This window comes from Vespa velutina, chromosome 6 (genome assembly GCF_912470025.1).
Source record: "Vespa velutina chromosome 6, iVesVel2.1, whole genome shotgun sequence".
Classification (NCBI taxonomy): Eukaryota; Metazoa; Arthropoda; class Insecta; order Hymenoptera; family Vespidae; genus Vespa; species Vespa velutina.
In genome coordinates this window covers 5,169,613-5,191,632 of record NC_062193.1, presented here as the reverse complement: position 1 = coordinate 5,191,632, position 22,020 = coordinate 5,169,613, and the positions used below count along the sequence as shown (strand labels likewise).

General features: G+C 28.6%; 6 protein-coding genes across 12 annotated transcripts; 2 read left to right on the top strand and 4 right to left on the bottom strand.

Moving 5' to 3' along the window:
• Positions 1–209: 209 nt before the first annotated feature.
• On the top strand, positions 210–2,346 carry LOC124949849 (protein MIX23). 2 transcript variants are annotated; one of them, XM_047495584.1, is made up of 2 exons: positions 210–281; positions 704–2,346. In XM_047495584.1, the coding sequence occupies exons 1-2, from the start codon at positions 237–239 to the stop codon at positions 1,088–1,090; spliced, it is 432 nt and encodes a 143-aa protein (XP_047351540.1). In that variant the 5' UTR covers positions 210–236; the 3' UTR covers positions 1,091–2,346. The 2 variants fall into 2 exon arrangements, with proteins under 2 accessions (XP_047351540.1, XP_047351541.1); XM_047495585.1 differs by lacking the exon at positions 210–281 and adding an exon at positions 421–597.
• Positions 1,507–3,186, bottom strand: LOC124949848 (protein FAM162B-like). The gene is made up of 4 exons (XM_047495583.1): positions 3,029–3,186; positions 2,344–2,495; positions 2,177–2,270; positions 1,507–2,077 (listed from the first exon to the last, which is right to left on the bottom strand). The coding sequence occupies exons 2-4, from the start codon at positions 2,489–2,491 to the stop codon at positions 1,876–1,878; spliced, it is 444 nt and encodes a 147-aa protein (XP_047351539.1). The 5' UTR covers positions 2,492–2,495; positions 3,029–3,186; the 3' UTR covers positions 1,507–1,875.
• Positions 3,187–4,174: 988 nt separating this feature from the next.
• LOC124949641 (beta-1,3-glucan-binding protein-like) lies at positions 4,175–8,886 on the top strand. 3 transcript variants are annotated; one of them, XR_007101116.1, is made up of 10 exons: positions 4,175–4,556; positions 4,943–5,176; positions 5,264–5,397; positions 5,487–5,629; positions 5,713–5,876; positions 5,966–6,345; positions 6,415–6,516; positions 6,603–6,825; positions 7,329–7,811; positions 7,972–8,886. XR_007101116.1 is itself a non-coding variant. In XM_047495099.1 (8 exons), the coding sequence occupies exons 1-8, from the start codon at positions 4,400–4,402 to the stop codon at positions 6,711–6,713; spliced, it is 1,425 nt and encodes a 474-aa protein (XP_047351055.1). In that variant the 5' UTR covers positions 4,175–4,399; the 3' UTR covers positions 6,714–6,967. The 3 variants fall into 3 exon arrangements, 1 of the variants encoding a protein (XP_047351055.1); XR_007101115.1 differs by lacking the exon at positions 7,329–7,811 and having other exon boundaries at positions 7,972–8,868; XM_047495099.1 differs by lacking the exons at positions 7,329–7,811; positions 7,972–8,886 and having other exon boundaries at positions 6,603–6,967.
• LOC124949642 (28S ribosomal protein S10, mitochondrial) lies at positions 8,135–9,804 on the bottom strand. Of its 2 annotated transcripts, none has more exons than XM_047495100.1 (5): positions 9,365–9,804; positions 9,196–9,306; positions 8,978–9,105; positions 8,688–8,889; positions 8,135–8,605 (listed from the first exon to the last, which is right to left on the bottom strand). In XM_047495100.1, exons 1-5 carry the CDS (start codon positions 9,377–9,379, stop codon positions 8,552–8,554), a joined length of 510 nt encoding a protein of 169 aa, XP_047351056.1. In that variant the 5' UTR covers positions 9,380–9,804; the 3' UTR covers positions 8,135–8,551. The 2 variants fall into 2 exon arrangements, with proteins under 2 accessions (XP_047351056.1, XP_047351057.1); XM_047495101.1 differs by having other exon boundaries at positions 8,135–8,283; positions 9,365–9,507.
• Positions 9,413–12,652, bottom strand: LOC124949640 (cell division cycle 5-like protein). Of its 2 annotated transcripts, none has more exons than XM_047495098.1 (5): positions 12,449–12,652; positions 10,544–12,334; positions 10,356–10,463; positions 10,105–10,278; positions 9,413–9,945 (listed from the first exon to the last, which is right to left on the bottom strand). In XM_047495098.1, the coding sequence occupies exons 1-5, from the start codon at positions 12,491–12,493 to the stop codon at positions 9,919–9,921; spliced, it is 2,145 nt and encodes a 714-aa protein (XP_047351054.1). In that variant the 5' UTR covers positions 12,494–12,652; the 3' UTR covers positions 9,413–9,918. The 2 variants fall into 2 exon arrangements, with proteins under 2 accessions (XP_047351054.1, XP_047351053.1); XM_047495097.1 differs by having other exon boundaries at positions 9,413–10,045; positions 12,449–12,649.
• Positions 12,653–13,012: 360 nt separating this feature from the next.
• Positions 13,013–21,977, bottom strand: LOC124949639. Of its 2 annotated transcripts, none has more exons than XM_047495093.1 (9): positions 21,370–21,977; positions 20,433–21,076; positions 20,169–20,358; positions 18,856–19,010; positions 17,161–17,450; positions 16,830–17,061; positions 16,558–16,750; positions 15,965–16,450; positions 13,013–15,850 (listed from the first exon to the last, which is right to left on the bottom strand). In XM_047495093.1, the coding sequence occupies exons 1-9, from the start codon at positions 21,371–21,373 to the stop codon at positions 13,689–13,691; spliced, it is 4,356 nt and encodes a 1,451-aa protein (XP_047351049.1). In that variant the 5' UTR covers positions 21,374–21,977; the 3' UTR covers positions 13,013–13,688. The 2 variants fall into 2 exon arrangements, with proteins under 2 accessions (XP_047351049.1, XP_047351052.1); XM_047495096.1 differs by lacking the exon at positions 21,370–21,977 and adding an exon at positions 21,156–21,351.
• Between the last annotated feature and the right edge of the window lie 43 nt (positions 21,978–22,020).

The following is a 22,020-nucleotide window of genomic DNA, read 5'->3' as shown; positions in this document are numbered from 1 at the left end:
CATTAAAAAAAAAATATAATTATGTGAAAATGAAAAGTGTGAATTCATAATCTACTAGCATGCTTAAAGTCACGCACGCTTCTATCGAAAGCTGCTTAATAGCCTTTAACTTTCATGCTTTTCATATAGAGCGCACTGTATCCATTTTGTATATGTGTATGTTATGTGTATATATATATATATATATATATATATATCATACATACCAATTGTACTGGGGAGTTCGCCCGATAAAGATGGCTGCTGCTAGCGTGGAATGCGTCGATTTTTTAGAATTTCAGGTATATTTGATAATAAACTATAATATAATAGCGAAAGATATCCTCCTTTAGATATTATTATTTTAATTTTACGTTTATCTGACACAACTTGAGTCATGCGATCGAATAATTTTTGAACCATACTTAGTACGATTTTCACCGGCTGATAGTGTAATTATATATCATTAATGAAAAAGTTAGATTATAAATTTCTCCAAATTTATAAATAGAGATGGATAACAAAAGATCATTACTAATATTTATCGAAATTTACGGCGATGTAAATAATTAGCTTTCGATAAATTTAAAAAAAAAATATCCTTTTTTGGTTAGTTAGGTTAGTTTAATAATTTTAAACGCTATTTTTATAATAACGATATATTAATCGACGTATGGGTTACGATATATTTGAAACATATTTTCTTCTAATTTTTGTATTCCAGGATACGTTACGGAAAATGAGACAGTTTGATGACAAAATTATATACATGTTAAATACAACACTTCCTACAGAATCATTTAAAAGCGATGTAAATCCAACATCAAAGTGTAAAGAATTATACGAAGAAGTTCAGAGTAGTCATATTCAGCGACAAAGTGCGATCAATAAATGTTTAAACATTGCTAAAGAAAGAGTGAAATACTTAAAAAATCAAAAGGAAAGTCAAGGGAATGATCCAATATTTATAAAAACTTTAAGAAAAGAACAGAATAATTTGCGCTTACTACAATCAGAAGTTGGTGTGGAAGAAGTTTTGAGAAATCGTACAATGCAAGTTTATCATGATAAGTGTCGCAGTTATTATAAGCCACCGACTATAAGTCCATAGAATTTACATGATGAATTCTTCCACATGATGTATAATTTGAAAAAGAGTAATGTATGTATGTAATAATTATTACAATAAAAAAAATAGGTAATTTGTGGATAATGAATTACATAAAATCAATATGGAAGGATTCTTTCTGCTGTTGCAGTGTACAAATTATCTTGCTGGTAATAAAATAGTTAAATGTTCTTTGATATCAATAACAGAAACATGATCGTACGTTTTTATGATAAAGTAATTTTTTATAAAGATTAAGATAATTAGAGTTAACAAACAAACATAAACTATCTTGTTATGCACATATTGAGGATCTATTATTGATCCTATTTATTAGATATATTTTTTATAAAGAAAAAAAAGAAAAAAAAAAAACAAACATGTTTTCTCTTTCTTAACATAAATGAGAAATACATGGCTACAGACAAAATATATTTTAATTTCGAAAATATTCTTACTTGAAAATTAAAATTATATGATTACAGTATAAGTATGAAAGTAATGATAGCAATGGTAATATTTCATTACATCTATGTACGAAAAATATTATTGCAATATAAATAATTATATGCATATATATTTTTTGAGCTATTTTATAAAAATAGCTTTTACTTGCATATAATAAATATAGTTAACTATTTTTTAAAGCTATTGAAAATTATTATATCATTCTGAGTACTATCACTTTATAATTCCAAAAATACTGCATGCAAAAATAAACATTTAAATTATTACATGTTATATTCATTGGTTTCTATAACATAAATATCTCTATTGATTTAAGTGCTTCACTTTTTATCTTCAGCTGCTGTTTGTTCTTTTCGTAAGCTTTTTTGCCATTCCAAATCTCTTTTAGTCAGTGTATTTCCCCTTGCTACTTCTCGTTTTCCACTTATAGCAGCAATTAGAAATCCTATTACTGAAATTACTATCATAATGTTGCAAGTGCGTACTCTAGCTTTACTTCGTGCATTCAATATACAGTCACGTCTATTAAAAATAAAAAATTAAGTTATTTATATTATAGAACATTTTATAATAATGCTAATATATTTCCAAAAATTAATTATATATTAGTTTTTTGCTTACGTGACTTGTGCAGGTACATCAGCCATAGACGGGTATCGTTTAACCCATACTAATATTCTTTTGTCAAAATTAGTAACAGGGTGCATGTGAACTCCTGTAACAACCCAGTCAAAAATTATTATAAGTACTTTTACTTTTAGACAATAAATAAATAATACATTTCTTACCAATGTTATGAACAGTTTCAACATTATTTTTGGTATCTGGTTTTGAGTTTTGTGTCGACATAAATTTAATTTTTTGTTTACCATTGCTATAAACATTTCTGGTTACTTTGGATAATATAGAACGACATATTAACTGTGAAATAATCATTTTTCTGTAAAAAAAATATTCTTTACATCACTTTTGCATTCTCCTATCATTGTAAACAATATTTTTTTTAATGCCGATCTGTTATGGGTAATTATCTGTTTTTAATATGATAATACATCTACGACATTCATATTTTAATGTAAATATTGTTACTGGTGAAAGTTTCACTTGACAAAAATCGTAATGATCATTGATTAATCATCTTATATCAAATTTGTAAGTTATTTAACACACTATGTGTTAAATAACTTACAAAATTTGTAAATTATTTTACATCGTATTGTAGTAATGACTCGATTACTATAATATGATTGATTATAAATGTGAATGATTGCAATATAAATTGTCATGTTCACGTTTCGAGGTTAGATTCTTTTAATCTGTGTAAAAGAAATTTTACAATAGATACGAAAGAAAAAAGAAATAGAAAGATTCAAAAATTCAATTGTTTATTTTAAATCAGTATTGACGTTATTCATTTCAAAATAGCAAGTATTTCGTATTAATTTTATTACGTATAAAAATAATATTGCTTACCTTATGCAATTTACACTTGAAATTAACAAATTATAAAAAGCTTGTAACGACTTCCACTATATAACCTTCATATGATACGTATGTATCATTATGACGCGTGTTCTCTTAATTTTTGGTATATATATATAGACAACTCCTCGATCTTGGCAGTAACGTAGGAATAAAAATGAAAATTCGAATTGTAACAAATTTTTTACGATTAAGAAAAAAAATTAGAAAGAATTAAAAAAAATATTTTATTTAAATGTTCAACGTTCATAACGTTATATTATATATCATATTTATTGTTAACATTAAAACAAAAAGAAAAAGAAAAGTTGAAGAAGAAAATGAAAAAAAAAAGGAAGTTAAGTATGCAAAATACCTTAGTCATATTTATAAATTATTTTTGGTCAACGGTTAAAAAATATAATAAAAAAATGCAAATGAAATTGTAACATCAAAGATTTACATAATAATATTGTAATATATTGATGATGTTTATACGTGGGTACTTCAAACACCTATGCACATTCCTGAGGTATAAACTACCCGCCTTTTTTTTCAACATGGCTTACGTGCAGATCATCGCGTATGGTATATTCTTCTCGAAGTCTACTTTTATTTTATAACTGAGATTCCCTTATTATATGACTGACTTATAACGAACGTGACCAAGAACAGCTTCATCTTCTCATATTTCTCTGAAAGGAATACGAGACAAATGTAACGTAGTATTCAATAATTAAAAATTTTGTAATCAAAATGAAATAATCATTTCCGTAAACATTTTCTTTCAAAATTTTTCTGAATTCAAAATAATTATGTTGAAATTCGTATTTAAATATAACGATGACAAAATATATATATATATATATATATATATATATTTTATTAATATTTATTTATATCAGTATTTTTATATTATTAAGGAGTATATATATATATATATATATTGTTATTATCATTTTTATTATTATTAAATATTCAAATAAATTCTTATTAATAAATTCGTTTAGATTATCGATTAATAATCGAAATTAATTTCGAATCGTTGATGGTAAAATGGCGACATAAATAAAAATTTGTATTTAAAAATGATAAGACTGAAAGAAGATATAAAGAAAATGAATAGAAAGAAGAAGAAGAGAAGGAGAAGGAGAAGGTGAAGGTGGGCAAGGAGGAGGAGAAAGAGAAGAGGGAAGAGTAAGATACGAGCTTGACTATAAGATTAAAGCTTGTGAAAGAAACAAGTTATTTTGGTTCACTCTCGATCATTATTTAATATCGCGTGTGTAAACTTGTTTGAGTTATAATTATTTTCTTTATTCCATCATCTACGTTTCTTTTTCTTGTTTTCATAAAACAAGTCAATAAAAAAAAAAAGTAACAATGTACTCAAAAAAAATTTGTCAAGTTTCATCGTTAATTTCATTTCGATTGAATTTAATAATCACTGTGTTATTTATTGTAAATGTAAAAGCTTACACGATACCAGAACCATTATTCGAAGTACTTGGATCAAAAGGATTACGTATTTCTATACAAGGTAAATTAAAGTTATTATTTTGTATATATAATACAGAAAATAAAAAAATATGCTTTTTCAAAAGTTTGATGAATAAATCGTATATACACATTTACTATAAATCATTGCGATAATGACGCATCAGCTAGTCATCTGGAGTTTTCCGTAAATCCCCGAGATTTTTAATATTTGCTTATAAAATGTCCATCTTTCTTAAGTAAAAAAGGGAAATTCTTTATTTGAACGATGTAATCATTATTATCATTAGGTCATACAGATCATCTATTTTATATGTATAGATATGGAAATACGAGTCATATATATATATATATATATATATATATATATATATATAATTGTCTTTTTTCTCTAATTAAAAATAATAAATTTCTTCGCGTCATTAACAGATACACCAGGCTTGCAATATTTTACGTTTCATGGAAATTTAAATAAACCAATACGTTCGAGAGATTCTGGCGAATTATTTGGTGATGTATTTCGAGCTAAAAATGGACGATGGATCTTAGAAAAAGAGAACGTTATCTTACAAGAAGGAGATGTTATTAATTATTGGATATATGTACAAGTTAATAATACAAATTCTATTAAAGAAAATCAAAGATATGTGGTTGGCAGTAAATGTAATTTTTTAAAAATTTTTAAGTTGTTATTAAATTATTTCAATGAATTATAAAGTTTCTATACTTCATCGAACAATTTCTTTGCAGCGAATTTAGAAAAATCTACAACTCCACCGTCAGTCATCGTCAGCTCAAATACTGAAAAATTGATATTCAGTGAAGATTTTAATAATTTAAATGAATCACTTTGGTCACGTGATATAAAAATGCCATTAGGACCTGTGAGCACAAATTTTGGTATTAATACGAATCAATTGACGCACAAGAATCGGAAGAAATAAATATTCTTTTAATTTTTTTTTTATTTTAGGATTATGAATTTTGCATTTATCACAATGACAATCATCCGAAGCTCGTTGAAATCGATGATGGTATTCTTCGTATTAAACCAATTATTTTAGAAGATTCGTACGGAGAAAATATAACTGCGTACGGAACATTACGACTTGCTGAGTACGAATAATGGATATATTTAATATCGATTTATATATTATATACGATAAATGTTGTTAATTTCCTTTTTTCTCTTTTTTAAGTTGCACCAGCAATATCCCCCAGGAATGTTCTCGAAATGCTATGTCTTACAGCATTTTGCCACCTGTTATATCAGCTAGATTTAATACAAAAAATCGATTTGCATTCAAATATGGTAAAATTGAAATCCGTGCTAAATTTCCTGAAGGTGATTGGCTATATCCAGGTTCGTAAAATTCAATCCAATTGATATTCCAATTATCGAATTCATTGCATTAAAAATTGTTAGAAAATATTGATCTATATAATTAACAGAACTATGGTTGGAACCACTTTACTCTCTCTATGGCCCTAATTATGCTAGCGGTCGTGTTATTCTTGGTTTTGCTCGTGGAAATGATAATCTTGTCGATGCCGAAGATTTAGAGAAAGTTTACGACAGTAGAAAATTGGAATTTGGATTGAAATCGGGTTCCCCAACGATCTATGAAGAAAATGTTCACAAAATAGTGAATCGTGATTCTGAATGGAACAAAGACTTTCACGTATATACAACTATATGGGATGCTAATGGATTTAAATTTTTAGCAGATGGTGAAGAAATTGGTCGTTTACTTCCTACGGTAAACGGATGGTTACATAATTATAATACTAATATTCGTGGTATGACAAAAATTGCTCCATTTGATCAAGAGGTAGGTTGATGATAAATATATAACTATGATTATTTATATATGTCTACAATAAAATATATTTTTTCGTAGTTCTATATCAGTATAGGTGTAGGCGTCGGAGGTCTAAGAGTTTTCCCAGACAAAACGATTAGTTCCGGTTATAAAAAACCTTGGAAAAATGTAGGCGCTAAGGTTCGATGATTTTTTCAAATTAACAAATTTTTTTAAACAATTAATTCATAGAATAGAATTATATTAATATCTTATATTAATTATAGCCGATGCTAGAGTTTTGGCACTCTAGAAATCAATGGTTACCAAGCTGGAGACGAGATAACAGTAACAAAAGGGCTTTAGAAATAGACTATGTGAAAGTTTGGTCGTTGTAATGAAAAGTAAACAATATAATTGTTTATTTATAAGTACTTTAAAAACATCAATTTTTGAATTTTCTAAGTGCATAAGACTATAATGAAGATACTACTGTGTTTAAATATCTATGTAAGTAGGAGTGTCGCTTATTAATGGCGAGCGGTTATTCTTGGAATTATTATAACGCTATTGTTTATTATTTATTCGTAATAAGTTATTATCATTATAAATTGAAATAATCAATTTCTTTAAGTAAATGCTCTCTTTCGTCCATTTGTGTATTTGTGTGTATGTGTGTGTGTGTGTGTGCAACAATACGTATAATTTTTATCTCTATTTTGTCTTATTCAATAATTATGTATATATACATTTGATGAATTATTATGTTTTGTTTTAACAAAAATGTAATTGTTAAACATACACAAAAAAAACTTTTTAATTTATGTTTTTTTTTTTTTTTTTTTTTTTTTTTATTACTCTTCGAAAATAACCGGTTTACTATAAAAGCAGTATTGGCCTTCGATGTAGATAATGTTCGCGAAACCGGTTTACTCAGATACATAGAAATTAAAAAGAATATAAGGACGAAAAAATCTGTACTTTTTTTTTCTTTCTCCCTTTACGACTTATAGCCATAAATGGATTTACGAAAGACGAAAGATGAAAGACGATTACATTTAATGCGTATGTGAGACATAAAGACGAGTGTATCTTGCGTAGACTTTTAAAAGTTTTTGCAATTAATTCGAATAATAAAATCTCGACGAATGTTGAAAGTGACCTTAAACTGGCTTATGCCACCCTGTCCAGTTTTCTTTCCTCTTTGATCATGGCTTCTAATCTTTTTGCTTATACACTCTCCAGTTGCCTGACAGCACTTGTGCAGTACCGGCGTGAATACACATCTCTTTACAATTTTCAAATAAAATCATTCTTTTGTTTTTATACATTCGAATCTCTAACGATATTTTTCGATATAAATTAATCTTTTAAAATTTGATTGATCTAATCATTACAAATGACAAGTATACGAAATATAATTATTTTTGTCACTTTGATTTTTATTTTAAACGGAGAATCTTTCGCAGGAACTCTTTATCGTCTGAAACGATCGAGTGAGTAGTCATTTAAAAGAGAAAATTATTATTATTAACAAATAATATTATACTTTAATGTGAAAATGTTGATCATATATTGTTAATAAGCGTATATACAAATAATTCATCTCATTTTAGTGTTCTATTTAATAATCGGGAATAACAATTTTCTTTGCAGAAAATGAATACATATTGCGCAGATGTATTGCTAGTACGGAATTAATTAAAATGCACGTACCTGAAAGAAATACAATACGATCGATTTCATCTGATATAGGAAAACATGATATTAATGAAACTTCCACAATACAACGAAAGGATAAACGAATTAAATCACACGATGACGATCGGCAACACTTTATATCTACAAATTTCAAAGATACACCTCTTAAAACTGTAAATATTCAGGCAGTAGAAAAAAATAAACCTCTAATATTTCAAAAGAAATATCAGCTACCTGAACTTCAGCATAATGTACCTAGCAAAGCACCTGAAATATCAAACAATGTTATTACCATTAAATCATCGCTGGAAAAGGACATTTTTCTTTCTGTCAACAAAATGTAGCATTAATACAATCGCTAAGTGGTGATTATGCTTAAAAAAAGTCAGTATAAAAACATAATATTTTATATACATTTTGTAGGCACAACTCTATGAAAAAAATAGTTTATGATTTATAAATAAATTATTTAAGGCCAATTTCATTTAATTTACTGTATGTACTATGGTAACAGATTTTCAATAATTATGTAAAATTAAGCAGTATTCGGTGGTGTCTGTATAGATTCTGGTAATTTCTGTAATTCGACCTACAAAAGAATTATCATTAAAAAAAAAAAAAAAAGAAAAAAGAAATAAAATACCAAGAACAGAATAGATATCTAAACGAACCTTTGTAACTTTCATTGCTACACCTTCTGGTAAATTTCGTTGAAGATATTCTAAGAAAGTATCTGCAGTAGATCCTGTTAGTTTTGCAAAATCCATAAATCTATAGTAAGTTCTGCTTTCATATTGTACACGATGTTTTTTGAATATATGTACAGATTTCAACACTGTTAGTCGTTCATGCACAGCTTTTCTAGGTGTTGTACTGTAATATAAATCGACAAATTTTAATTGATTGATCTATATTAAGAATATTATAAAAAAGGGGAAAAAAAAAAAACAGTAGAACTTACTTTCTTAGCATATTAATTTCTAAATGGTTTGCAGTTAATTCAGTAAACTGGCCATAACTCTTTAGTACGGCAGGATCATTTCCTCTAAGTTCAATTTCTATTTTTTTATATAATTTATCAGGATTAGACTAGAAAAATTTACATCAAATATAATACACTATGAAAGAGAATATTTATATTTACTCGTAATGACTTTTTCATGAAGATCAATGGTATACCTTTACATTTTTTACTTCTCCTAATGAGGAGAATGATTTTGTTAAGATTCCAATATATTTAGTTTCTCGATGAATTGTATCGCTTACAATATTTCTGAGTACCAAACCAGCCTAACAAAAAATTATACAATTAACCTAACCTCTAATTGAAATAATTTAATTATATTACCTTGGAACATAACATTTTTATTATGTCACTTTAATAGTAAACTCAGAGTAAATTAATTTTATTTATTATAGAGCTTTTTTTCACATAAAATTTTAATTTTAATTTAAATCGATAAATTTACATGTGCATACACATGAGTCACTTCACACAACCTCTAAACGATTGTATAGTACTAACGTAACATCATGCCATCTTACGACAAAAATAAATTTACGATCAACCGCATTATCTCCTGAGATTACCGACTCAAATTATAATAATAAGTCAATTTAAAATAAAATATCGATATTGATATTTTAAAATGTATGTACTATTATGTATTTGAACATAGACGCACGCATTCACATACGCATACATGCACACGATGAGCTTTCATATTTAGTAAAGTTTTTTTTAACATACTTATATCACATGTATACTTTACAGTATTATGTGTAAATATCAGTATAATTGTAACAATTAACATTGTTGAAGTTGATCTTGTAATTGTGCATATCGCATTTGTAATACACGTTCACGTTCAGTCTGTCTGTTAACATCTTCAATGAGTGCATTTACTCTTCTTGGAACTGCCGCTTCCTCTTGATTTTGTAAAAATTTAAATGTTGAAAGTTCTAAGTAAGCTTGCTCTATTTGTTCACATAAATCGTGCAATTGTTTAATTAAGACTTGTGCCCTGGTCTAAAAAATAGATTATATTAAGTTTGAAATTAATCTCAATTATATTTTTAAAATGTTACCTGATAACCTCCTGTTAATACTTTCAATTTTTTTTCCATTCTTGCAGCTCTTTTTGCTTCACCTGTCATATGCATACGATTTTCTTCTAATTTTCTTTCGCAAGCTTCTACTCTATCTTTTTTAGAAGCTAATGTTGCTCTAGTATAACGTTTTTGTGTTTCCAGATATAAAATCTAGAATTTTATTTTAATGCATTTTCTTAAAGTATTTGATTATTTTATATATACATATATGATAAAGAAATATTTACTTGTGATAAACATTCTTCCCACACAGTTGTATATGCATCTAAGCTCAAGTCTCCATGTGCCATACCTTCCTTTACAACATTCATTTCATCAGCCAGTAATTGTTTTGCCTAATTACAAATGAAAAAAATGTAATAATGATTCATAAAAGGAACAAAGTCAAAATTCGTTTCAATATACATCTACTTACAGCATCTAGTTCTTCTTCATCGAAATTAACATAAGGATGTTGTTCAAGATACGATTGTGCTTGTGCTAAAGAACTAGAAGCACCCTTCCTATTCTGTTGCATAGGATTTTGAAGTGCATCATATTGAAGCATGGTAATCATTTCTCTTTTAATTAATTCTTCTGCTCTTTGCATATCTGTCAGAGGTGTATCCATGAAAGGCCTCAAAATATTCATATTGACATCAATTGGTCTTGGCAAATCTCGTTGTATAACTTGAGATCTTCGAGCCAATTCTCTTTTTTTTTGTTCGAGCAATTCCTGCTGTTGTCTCGCGTCAATATCCGCTTGATCTTCAATTATATCATTTGCAGGAGTAGAAGTATTCTCGTCTATAGTTTCATCTTCAGGAACAACTATTTCATAATCATTACGTGGTGCAGGCAACGCTATTAAACCTGCACGTAATTGTTCTTTAGCTTGTTTCTGTACCATTGGGGTTTCTGACCCGACAATACCTTCGTCTGGATTAATACTAAGTTTATCACGAACTGGTGTTGCAAGAACTCCATTTTGTGTTCGTGTAGATGTTGGTGTATTAAATGAATTCAAGGGCGTTCCATCACTACGTTGGGAACGGAATGGAGTTGCCAAAATAGTATTCGGAGTTGCAACAGCATTTGTAACAGGTACAACACCAGAAAAATCCGAATTATTTAGTGGCGTATTTAAACCTCCTTTTAATGGTGTATCAACATGTGTCAGGGCCATAACATTTTGAGCTTCTTGAAGAATTTTATCTTGTGCAGCTGGAGTTCTAGGAGTTACTGCAACATTTGTTGGCAAAGAATAATCAGCTAATAAACTGTCCGATAATGTAATACCACTTTCTGCTGCAACTTCACGTGCAACCTCTGAAGCACGTCCTAGTTTAACAACTTGTTGTAATTCTTGATCAGAAATTTGTGGTTCGGGTAAAACGAGTTTACTTCTTTTCTTCACAGGTTCTTCATTATTAAGCATTCCCATTGGTATATCATTTTCCTTACGTTGCTTTAACTTCTGTTTATCTTTTCTACGTTCCATTTCTTCTTTTTCTTGTTTATGATCTCCATCTAACTGTTGCTGTCTCATTTTGGAGAAATCTATTGCAAGTGGATCGATATGTTCTTTTGATGTATCGTAGAAACCTGGAGCAGGACGTTTTTCAAAAGGTATTTCAGTGTTATAATTAACTCCTCGTTTGCGCTTATTCTTTTGAGACACCGTAATGCCTGCAGCACGAAGTTCTCTACGTTTTTGTAATGCAGCAAGCCTACGTGCTTCTTCTAATTGTTTTTCCCGAGCCTTTCTTTTTGCTTTTTTTCCTTGCGTATTTGCAAGTCTTGCTCTTGCCTCAGATAGCATTTCCAATTCATCTTCATCCATATCTTTAGGATCAGGTCTTGCGGGTTTTGTCTCTGGGTTTGGATCAATTTCACCTGGTTTCAGTTTACGAGGATCATCAGCTGCATCATCACCCTCTTCCTTTTTTTGAGCTTGATCCAATAAATACTCATATCTTTCCAAACATTGCGCTGCTGTACGTCCTACAATAGGGGCTATAGTTCTCCATTGCGTAGGCATAAGTTTGGCAAGATGTAAAAGTTTTTCATCTTCTTCTCTGCTCCATTCTGTTTTCTTAATACTAGGATCTAGCCATTCAAACCAACGTGCTTTGCATTGCTTTGCAGATTTTCTATGAAGTAACGAAGCTATACGACTCCATTGATTTTTCCCATATTTCATAACAGCTGCTTTCAAAATTTCATCCTAAACATTATAATTTATATAAATATATATATATATATATATATATATATATATATATATAAACTTGTTAAATATATAAAAGATATGTATGATAGGTTAAGAAGCTTAATTTACCTCTGTATTACGCCAGACACCACCTTTTATCATTATTCGCGGCATTTTTATAAATTTAAGATTTTAGATTAATTAAAAAGACAAAAAATTAAATTATTGAAAAGTTATCAATGAATTATTTTACAAAAGGAAAGTTTGTAAGAAATAGCGGTTACTTGAAAACTGAAAACGCTTCATCAGACTTTACTGAATTTCACACAAGAGGTCTCCTCAGTCGCATTCAAAGCTTTTTAAATCACCATTATTCCTATATATATATCAATAGACACCACACAATCATTCATTATACATGTAACTTTAATAGTAGACATTACACACTATCTCAGTTCCCCGATGTCACACCTTAAATAGATTACACAAACAATTATAAATAAAAAAATTCGCGTTACAAATTATTATTATTATTATTTTTTCTATTAACCTAATAACTATAATATAAAATTTGTAAAATTAATAAATATTTATCTTTGTAGTCAAAATAAAATGAAATAATAATACTTTAATTAATTTGAGATCTATTTAAAACCAGCATTAAGAGAAAAGGATAGTAATTAATGAAACAAATACGGTGTTAACTTTTTCTTGTATTTGTTTGATTAATAATACAGATTTATAAATCATATGAAAAATGTATTTGTGTCGTTTTATTGAGAAAGTAAGAAGATTACATAATTTCATTTCTTTCTTTCTTTCTTTCCTTTTTTTTTTTTTACAATCGTAGCCTTCGATTAAAACTTCAGAAAAAGCGATACATTTTTTTTTATTCGTGAATATAACGTGTACATTACTATAACATTATTAATATGAAAGAACGATTATAATAAGTGTTTTAATATTATAGGCATCATTTTCTTTTTCATGAATGCGACATTTGTTTGAAAATGTTTAAAATGTTTGCTACGTTATGTTGTGTAACGTAATAAAAAAAAAAAAAAACAAAAACAAAACAAAAAAAAAACAAAAAAAAGTACAAATAAGCGGAAGATATTTTTCTAAGATTATTTAATTGCTATAATGGAGATTAAAAAAAAAAAAAAAAAAGAAAAAAAAAAGTGTAGCAAAATATTTTTCTTTTTTATTTCTTACTTCCGGCTTTTTTTGTAATATCTACCCTAAATAACAAATTTCAAACAAACGTTAAAAAGATATTTTGAACTAATCAATAAAATTTTAAGTCATTTGAGAATAAGTAATTAAACGCAAATTTCCTATAGGCAATGAGAAAGAAACACAATTTTAATTAGCAATGATCTTTATACTGGGTCATAGTAAAAGAACGCTGGGATTGAATATTAAAGACAGATTGTTGCTGCCACGATCCCAATGTACCACTTCCACTTTGGCAACCAGAAGGCTGTAACTTTTTCGAAATATCATTTTGAGGGATCCAACGTGCATCTCCCATATTTTGATTGTTATTACTTTGCCATATAGATTTCGAAGTTCCGGCAGATTGTCCTTTGTTCTGCCAATTATCTTTTTGATTGGACCATGAATCCATCTTTTCGTGTTCTCTTCCCCAAGCGGACGTACTCGGTCCATCAAATTTCTGCCATCGTTCTTTTAGGCCAATACTACTATTATCGTCACCCCATGGATCCCTTGCATCTTCTGGAAGATCGTTCCAATCTTCCTTATCTCCTTGTTGATTCCAAGAATCTTTATACATTGACGAATCCCATCTATTCTTATTTTTATCCATCCAGGATTCGTCTCTGTTACCAAAACTTTCCTTTCCTCGAATATTCCAATTATCATTATTTAATGACGAACTAGAAGTACCTGACCACCTGTTGTCGGAACTTATACCCCAGGGATCTTTTAAACCTTGCATCGTTGATGACTGTTTGGCATTCCATACATCTCCCCCACTAGAAATTCTCATTTTATCTTGAGAAGAGTCTTTAATATCCCACTTATCTTGATTAACAGTATTATGATATCTATTACCACTAGAAGCTTGTTGGTCCCAATTGGAATTAGAAGATTGTCTTTCATCGCGCCAGGATTTATCGGGTATTCTATTATTAGAATGCCAACTGCTCTGTTCAATTGCACCACGACTGGGTATGTCCCAGTCATCAGTGAATCTTTTAGGAGGTGTCATTTGACGTCTAGAAGGTGATGGTTGACGTCTTAGAGGTGACATAGGACGACGCGATGAAACGATTCGAAAGGATGCTTCGAGTCGCATAGGAGATTGATGTTGTCTCTCTTGTTGCATTAACAATCTTCTACCACTTTGCATTTCTCGACGCGAGGGAGACATCATTCTTCCAGGTGGTGATAGATGTCTTTTTGATAGAGATATTTGATGTCTTACAGGAGAAATTTGTCTCCTCGGTGATGTTATAGTTCTCATTGAAGACACGTGCTGTTTTAACGGAGACATATGCCTTCTGGGTGATGTTGGACGAATAAGCGGTGATAGTGCACGTCTAGGTGGAGACATAAGTCGTCTTGATGGTGACAAGGGACGTCTAGATCCTGACATTGGACGATTTTGTGGAGAAAAAGGACGAGCTATTAAGTTATTACGCGATCTGAAGGGAGATATAGGACGTCTAAGAGGAGACATATGCCTTCTAGGTGGAGAAAGTGGTCGTCTTGGCGGAGACAAGAGTGGACGTTTCGGTGAAAATCGTCTTGAAGGAGATAATCGATGTCTCATTGGAGATATGTGTTTTCTCATAGGCGAAATAGCCTGTCTCCTTCCGCTACTAGATTCGCCCCAACGATTTTTTTCAAAACCTTTGTCTTTGTTCCAAGGCATTTCTCCAAAATATTGTTTACGAAAATCCGGCCCATGATAACGTTCTGGTGATGACTTTTGCAAAGATCTATTCAATATAGGTGCATCGTTTGTCAATGGCACGAGCATATTTGATTCTATTGGTGGTACAGTCCCATATTTCTTGTACATTGGATTTATCGACACTTCTTCGTTAGTTTCTAAAAATGTCTTATTTTCTTTAGTTATTAAAATATCTTTTGCACCAATCTCTTGTATGTAACGGCCTTTAAGTAACGAATCAGGCTGATTATCTTCTTTATCAATCGAATGTTCAGCTGTTTCAGGTGGTGCAATACGATCCCAAACTGAACGTGGTAGTTGACTCTGAAGTTTGTTTGTTTGTTCAAGAACCATATTCAACATGTCTTGTAATTGTTTAGCAGTCGTTATATCTACCGTAGAAGAAGATCCACTTAATTTTTCTTTCGCTATGTCTAAGATCGCTTGCTGTTCTTTTACTTTATTTACAATTTCAGGATCAACACGATTATTGGACAATCTCTCTCTTAGATCAGTTTGATCATTGTTCTCTCTTATCTTTTTTTCATACATAGGATTAATACGAAGCTGAGAACACTCTTCCGCTCTATCCTTTTTCCTCGATGAATCTAACGATATATTATAAGTGTTACGTTAATTTTATGTTTTGTATATTTATATATATATATATATATATATATATATATATATATATATATTTAAATTATTATTTAAATACTTACCATCTCGCCATGGCTTGAAAACAATTTTTTCAAATTTTTTGGCGAACTTTTTCGCTGGGCCTTCATTTGTTTCAGGAGAATGAGCACGTTTCCCTTTTAATTTTCCTTTCGAACGATTAAATCCTGTCTTTTTATCATTAGTCTTTTTGGTTGACTTTTTGTTATCAGACATAGAAGATAGTTTTTCCTTAATATTATTAGCACTATTACTAGCATTTGTTGACTCCTCTGATGCTTTTGGATGCCACGGCTGTTTGAGTTTAAGCATAAAATGTCGTTCCATTAAAATTATCACTTCAAAATGTGGGCCAACCGGTAATGTATCGACTACACATGCTTTTACAGGCATAAATGGATTTCCAATGACTCTATTAGCAGGTCTAACCAGTTCTAATATTGCACGTACAGATTGTTTCGTCAAAGTAGTTATCATTACTAATCGTTTTAATGAAGAAATTTTTCGTAGACATATCATAATGTCAATTGCTATAATAGACAATAATAATGTATTGAATTGTTCTTAACGATTTTATAAACTTTAGAATATACATATATATTGAATAATATATATTGCATTTAAAAAATGTACACACCTCGTCCAATATTTGTATTTGCATTAATGATGGCAGAAGATTTGCAATTTTTCAATGAATTAGCTATTAGATCTGTAACTTCTGATGGTGAACCCATTATAAAAGAAGCATTATTTATGTTATTTAACTCGCACGTCATTTCTGCTTCTTCAACTTCTGATTGGGAATCAACTCCAATAATTTGTCGACATTTCTGTGAAAATATAATACATAAGAGATACATTTATATATATATATATATGTTTATAGAAAAATCTTTTTCTAATACTTACAGACGCCATCATCAATCCAATCAGACCAATTCCACATCCAACTTCAAGAACCGTTGTCGTTGATGTCGGTGATAATAAATCTATTACTGTTTTCGCTACGTTTTCTGCACCCGCTGGGTTAGACCAAAAATTTGTTTTTGGAGCTAATTGTACTTTTATACCTCCAACAATTTCATCCAAAGCTTCTGATCCCACCAAAAATGTTGTATTCGTGACTATTGTATCATTATATCTATAAGATAATAATTTTAATCATATCGTTAGCGCATACTTTTAAAAAGAAACTTACATCGAGCACAATTTTAATAAATATAATATATTGAATTCTTACTTATTCACAGATTTACAATACAATGACTTAACGTTGCAATCTTTTCCAGATCCAGATTCGTATACTTGTTTCAAACGATCCATGGTAACGCGACTAATATTTTTTCCAGTTACAAATAGCATAAGTTCATCCATGCTATTACATCTTACTACAAGCCAAAGCCATTGTTGCTTTCCTTCAATACTTGTTTCTTTTTTCTGATCAATTTCTATACACGTGTCGCTAGAAAATTGTTCAACAGGGAGTTGAGATTCCTCTGTCTGTACAGATTGAAGAAAGTTCTCGAATATCTGTATGATAAAACATGAAATATTAAAAATAATGGTTCTACATATTCATATTGTGTTAATAATTAAAATTTATGAAATATTGTATTATTTTGCAAGATTATTAAGCCCACACAGGAGCATACACTCTTCATACAGATACGCTCACGCACGCACGCGCACACATACACACGCACACATACATTATGTGATATATATATATATATATATATATATTACATAATATATATATATATATATATATATATATATATTACATAATATATATATATATATATATATATATATATATATATATATACATATATATATATAGTATGAATTTAATTTAATAAAGTAAGATATCAAGATCATTTCAATTTCTTTGATATTTTACAGATAACAGTGATCAAAATTTTATTATTTTGCCACAATAAATTCTACTTTTTCACAATTTCTTTGAGATAACATTTTTATTCTAGGATCTTCATTCATATATTTTGTAAAACTTTCTTCTTATTCAGTAGTCGGCTTCGAAGATAATTCCAGTTCCTCTTCTTATAACACAATTCACATTCTTGTTATATTTTTATCTGTTCATTCAGATAACAGAAAAAGCTATGACATTTTATATTTTTTAAAATTACATAGCTTTTTTAACGCATATTAATATTTATTGCGTTCCATCTGTTTAATATATAAAAGGAGTACTTCAATAGAAGCATTCCTTATTATAATAGTAGTAACAATACTATAATAATAATATTGTTACATACTTTCCATGCAATTGCACTTGTGGCATTATCTTCTTTCTTGTTGATATTTCTTGATGTTGAATTTAATTTTGTTATAAGATTGATATCTTATATCTATCTTATATCCCAGGAATTGTCATTCTGTACAATGTTTCCTGTTTTTTCTTAATAAAAGAAAACAACATATCTCTTATGTTTTATTTTGTACTCATTCAATTATATTTTATGTTTATTTGTGTTACCAATTATAAAATTAGTTTTTATTTAAATCATTTGAATAGATGTAGGTATTTTAATTTTATAAATAATTGATGACTCATTGCCATTAAATTTGTAATTATTCTTAATGATATATATATATATAATATCATTTTATATTATTATTATGATAATATTATTATCATATTTATCATAATAATTATTGCTGTCTGCAATTCATTTAATAATTTTTATCTTTCTTTCCATACAAAAGGTTGGGCAACAGCAGTTATAATTGCACTACTACACAAAAGATCCTTGTCTTTGTAAAAAGACTATTTTATTTTATGTTGAAAAATTTCATATGCTAATATCCCTTACCAAGAACATTCAATCTTTTTAAATACATAATTATGTATATGCTTTTCAGAAGTTAAATGTGCTGAATTGCATTTATGTAGCAAAATTAGATATACCTTAACTGCGCGCAATACAAAAGGCGGAAACTCGGAGATATTATCAGTATTAACACCCCATGCTCCAGTTGGTTCCAGTCGCCACACTGTTTCTGTACTCTTGTTAATAGATGCATCCTCCTCCTTTGATGCCTCCTGCACATTCTTTCTGCTGCCTAAACATGTCAGGTTGTTTTTATCATTGGATTACTAAACAATTCATTACACTTATATTTGTCATATTCTGATTTTCTCAATGGAGTCCACTAGACAGACTTACTATTATTGTATCAAAAAATAAAGTGAATGAAAAATATAAAATATACTATATTATAAATAAAATAATATTTTACATCTTTTAATTTCATCTGTAATAATTATTTTTCGGAGATCGTAAAATATGCAATAATATATGCTGGTTTATTGAGAATTTATTATTGTATTATAAAAAACAATTTAAAATATGTACTTGAAATATTATAAATCTTGAATTATTATTATACAATATTAAGAAAGAAAAAGAGAGAGAGAGAGAGAGAGAGAGAGAGAAAAAGAAATTTGTTTTACATACAAATATAACTCTTTTAAAATAAAAATTTAATCATTTAATTTAGTTTATCAATTTTTATTTAACATAATTGTTGTTCCGTATACTTAATCAAATTATATTTTTATCAACGTATTATGATATACAGATTTTGAATGCTACAGATATATACTTTATGTTTAGCATACACAAAGCAAAATATACGTATATAATGAATATGAATATTGAGACACTCAAGAATGTGCTGTATTGATGTGAAGTTCATCACTTTATTAATCACATTTGTGTATGTATTGTTATCACAAAATACTTTATAGATTTATGCTTTAACCACACATAGCACCTTTCTTAAGTTATACACTTAAAAGATGGGGGTCAATGTTGACATGTTTCTAGATTCATAAATTCACAGTTTATTCCTATGAATTATTATAGATATTTTCAATGAATCGTTCGTTCCATTGAAATTCAAGTCAACAGTGTCAGCAGAGATTATTCTTCTGACACAAACCCATCTAGTTTTATTTTTCGCAAATTTATAGAGAAGCATCGGTGAACGCGTTTATATCATTAAAACGGTCTATATAATTATTCACGGTTTTTTTTCACTTAACTGCTGTGCTCAATCAAATGTAAAGATTACAGATGATCAATGTATTAACATTATGCATATGCATATATGTATATGTATACTAAGCGTACTATTCATTTAAGCAAGTTTATACATATATAAACAACTATGTTCAATACATAATTAATAATTTTGATGTAGAATTTATATACTTACAGATAAATTTCCAACGATTAGTATGAGGTTTGTCTAATGGACAATGACGTGCTGGTTCTAATTTACAAATAGGTGTTCCATGTACTTTTTCTGTCCATTCTAGCCATTTCTGATAGACTGGATAAGAAAATTCTAAGACACGGGCTAATTTTGACATTCGTTCCTTTATTGTAGCTACTTTTTCTGCAAGCTATAAATAAGATAAAGAATAATTGAAACAATAGTACAATTAAATGTATGCTCAACAAAAATATCAATCTTTACCTTCTTTTCATACCAATTTATTTTTGTATTATGTGTTTCCGAATGATCTATTTCTATTTCTTCCGATATTGTTTTTTCATTTTCATCAATTTGTTTATTATCTGGAGATGAAATATCTATACACTCTATATTATTTTTATCTTCTTCTAGATCATTGTTAACAATATGTTCAGATAAACTTTTTGTTTCGAACGACTGGTTGTTATCTGTATCTATAAAAGCAGTTGGATCTAATACTATATTTTCTATTTCATCAAGATGATGCATAACCTCTTCATCCGTTAAATCTCTATGTTCATTTAATTGATCTAAAGTAATATCTACAGTAAAATCAACAGAATTCTTATCGTCTTCCGGTTTTATTTCAATAATTTCTATAGTTGAAACGTCACTTTCTACTTTTTTTTCTTTGATATCAGAAGTAATATTACATTTAACTTTTATATTCTCTTCTGTATCTATTTTTATATCTTCAAACATATCACTATTTGAATTTTTCATTTCTATAAGATTTTTGGTATCATGCTTTTCCTGTTTCTTCATATTTTTCAATTTGTTTTGAGTATTTAATATGTCATCTTCTTCCAAGCACTCATCAACAACTTCATAATCCTCTCCTTCTATCATAACTGCTTCTGAGGTTTCTATAACATAAAATATCGTTAGAGTTTTATTCGAAATAGATTTAAAATGTGCAAAATATTTCAAATTAACGTTAATTACATATAAGAAAGTATGATACTCTAATCAATATATTTTCCAAGCGAGAGATATATTCTAGAAATAATATTAATGATTCGTTTATTTTTTTCTTTTTTCTTTAGTTTTGTTTTTTTTTTTTTTTTTATTTTTTTCCTTTTAATAACAGTACAGAAATGTCAGTTGATACCAATCGTACAAAAATATAGAAACATTATAAAATAAAATCTCTCTTTACCCATGGCCGATAAGTTTTCCTTCGTCGTAATCTTCGCCGTTAAAATACGTTCAATTTTCAATAAATTCGATAAACAATTTTTAAAAAAGATTTAACAAACACCAGAAACACAAATACAAGTTATCGCATCAGCTGACGTAATAGATTGCTAAACTATGAACAAAATCAATTGAAGTTATTTCACGATGCGTCACTACGGCGGTTTCCACGGCGCACGTTTAGTCCCGTTAAACATATCAATTATATTTTATTATATATATATATATATATACATATATATACATATATATGTATATATTTATAAAAGATTTTTATTACAATTGTTAACACACACTTTTCTCCGATACTACATACCTTCTTTTTCTTTTCTTTTCTTTTTTTTTTTTTTTTTTTTTTTTTCCTTTTTAATTTAGATTAGTAAAAATTATTTCGTATATATTTTCTTGTGTGAAAACGAAGAAGAATCGAATAGCGGGTCATATCGGATGTTATATGATACATCTTTCAAAATACAGTCCAAAGTAATTGGAAATTTATAATCGCATTCAGAAAACACCACGTGTTTATTAAACACGTTCGTGCATAATAACTTTCATCATGTACATATTACTTGCACATCTACGTGGTAAAAAGTATCGAATATCGAATCAT

Excerpts from the sequence above, each read along its gene's own strand:
- LOC124949849 (XM_047495584.1), top strand. The coding sequence starts at position 237 with ATGGCTGCTGCTAGCGTGGAATGCGTCGATTTTTTAGAATTTCAG. Across the intron at positions 282-703 it reads TCGATTTTTTAGAATTTCAG|GATACGTTACGGAAAATGAG; the intron begins GTATATTTGATA and ends TTTGTATTCCAG.
- LOC124949848 (XM_047495583.1), bottom strand. The coding sequence starts at position 2,491 with ATGATTATTTCACAGTTAATATGTCGTTCTATATTATCCAAAGTAACC. Across the intron at positions 2,271-2,343 it reads TGAAACTGTTCATAACATTG|GAGTTCACATGCACCCTGTT; the intron begins GTAAGAAATGTA and ends GGGTTGTTACAG. Across the intron at positions 2,078-2,176 it reads GATGTACCTGCACAAGTCAC|ACGTGACTGTATATTGAATG; the intron begins GTAAGCAAAAAA and ends TATTTTTAATAG.
- LOC124949641 (XM_047495099.1), top strand. The coding sequence starts at position 4,400 with ATGTACTCAAAAAAAATTTGTCAAGTTTCATCGTTAATTTCATTTCGA. Across the intron at positions 5,398-5,486 it reads TAAAAATGCCATTAGGACCT|GATTATGAATTTTGCATTTA; the intron begins GTGAGCACAAAT and ends TTTTTATTTTAG. Across the intron at positions 5,877-5,965 it reads AGGTGATTGGCTATATCCAG|AACTATGGTTGGAACCACTT; the intron begins GTTCGTAAAATT and ends TATAATTAACAG.
- LOC124949642 (XM_047495100.1), bottom strand. Across the intron at positions 9,106-9,195 it reads GAGAAGTAAAAAATGTAAAG|TCTAATCCTGATAAATTATA; the intron begins GTATACCATTGA and ends AAATTTTTCTAG. Across the intron at positions 8,606-8,687 it reads TAGCAATGAAAGTTACAAAG|GTCGAATTACAGAAATTACC; the intron begins GTTCGTTTAGAT and ends ATTCTTTTGTAG.
- LOC124949640 (XM_047495097.1), bottom strand. The coding sequence starts at position 12,493 with ATGCCGCGAATAATGATAAAAGGTGGTGTCTGGCGTAATACAGAG. Across the intron at positions 12,335-12,448 it reads GTGTCTGGCGTAATACAGAG|GATGAAATTTTGAAAGCAGC; the intron begins GTAAATTAAGCT and ends TATAATGTTTAG. Across the intron at positions 10,279-10,355 it reads GGGAAGAATGTTTATCACAA|ATTTTATATCTGGAAACACA; the intron begins GTAAATATTTCT and ends ATAAAATTCTAG.
- LOC124949639 (XM_047495093.1), bottom strand. Across the intron at positions 20,359-20,432 it reads TAAATTGGTATGAAAAGAAG|CTTGCAGAAAAAGTAGCTAC; the intron begins GTAAAGATTGAT and ends TCTTATTTATAG. Across the intron at positions 17,062-17,160 it reads TATTGTAAATCTGTGAATAA|ATATAATGATACAATAGTCA; the intron begins GTAAGAATTCAA and ends ATTATCTTATAG.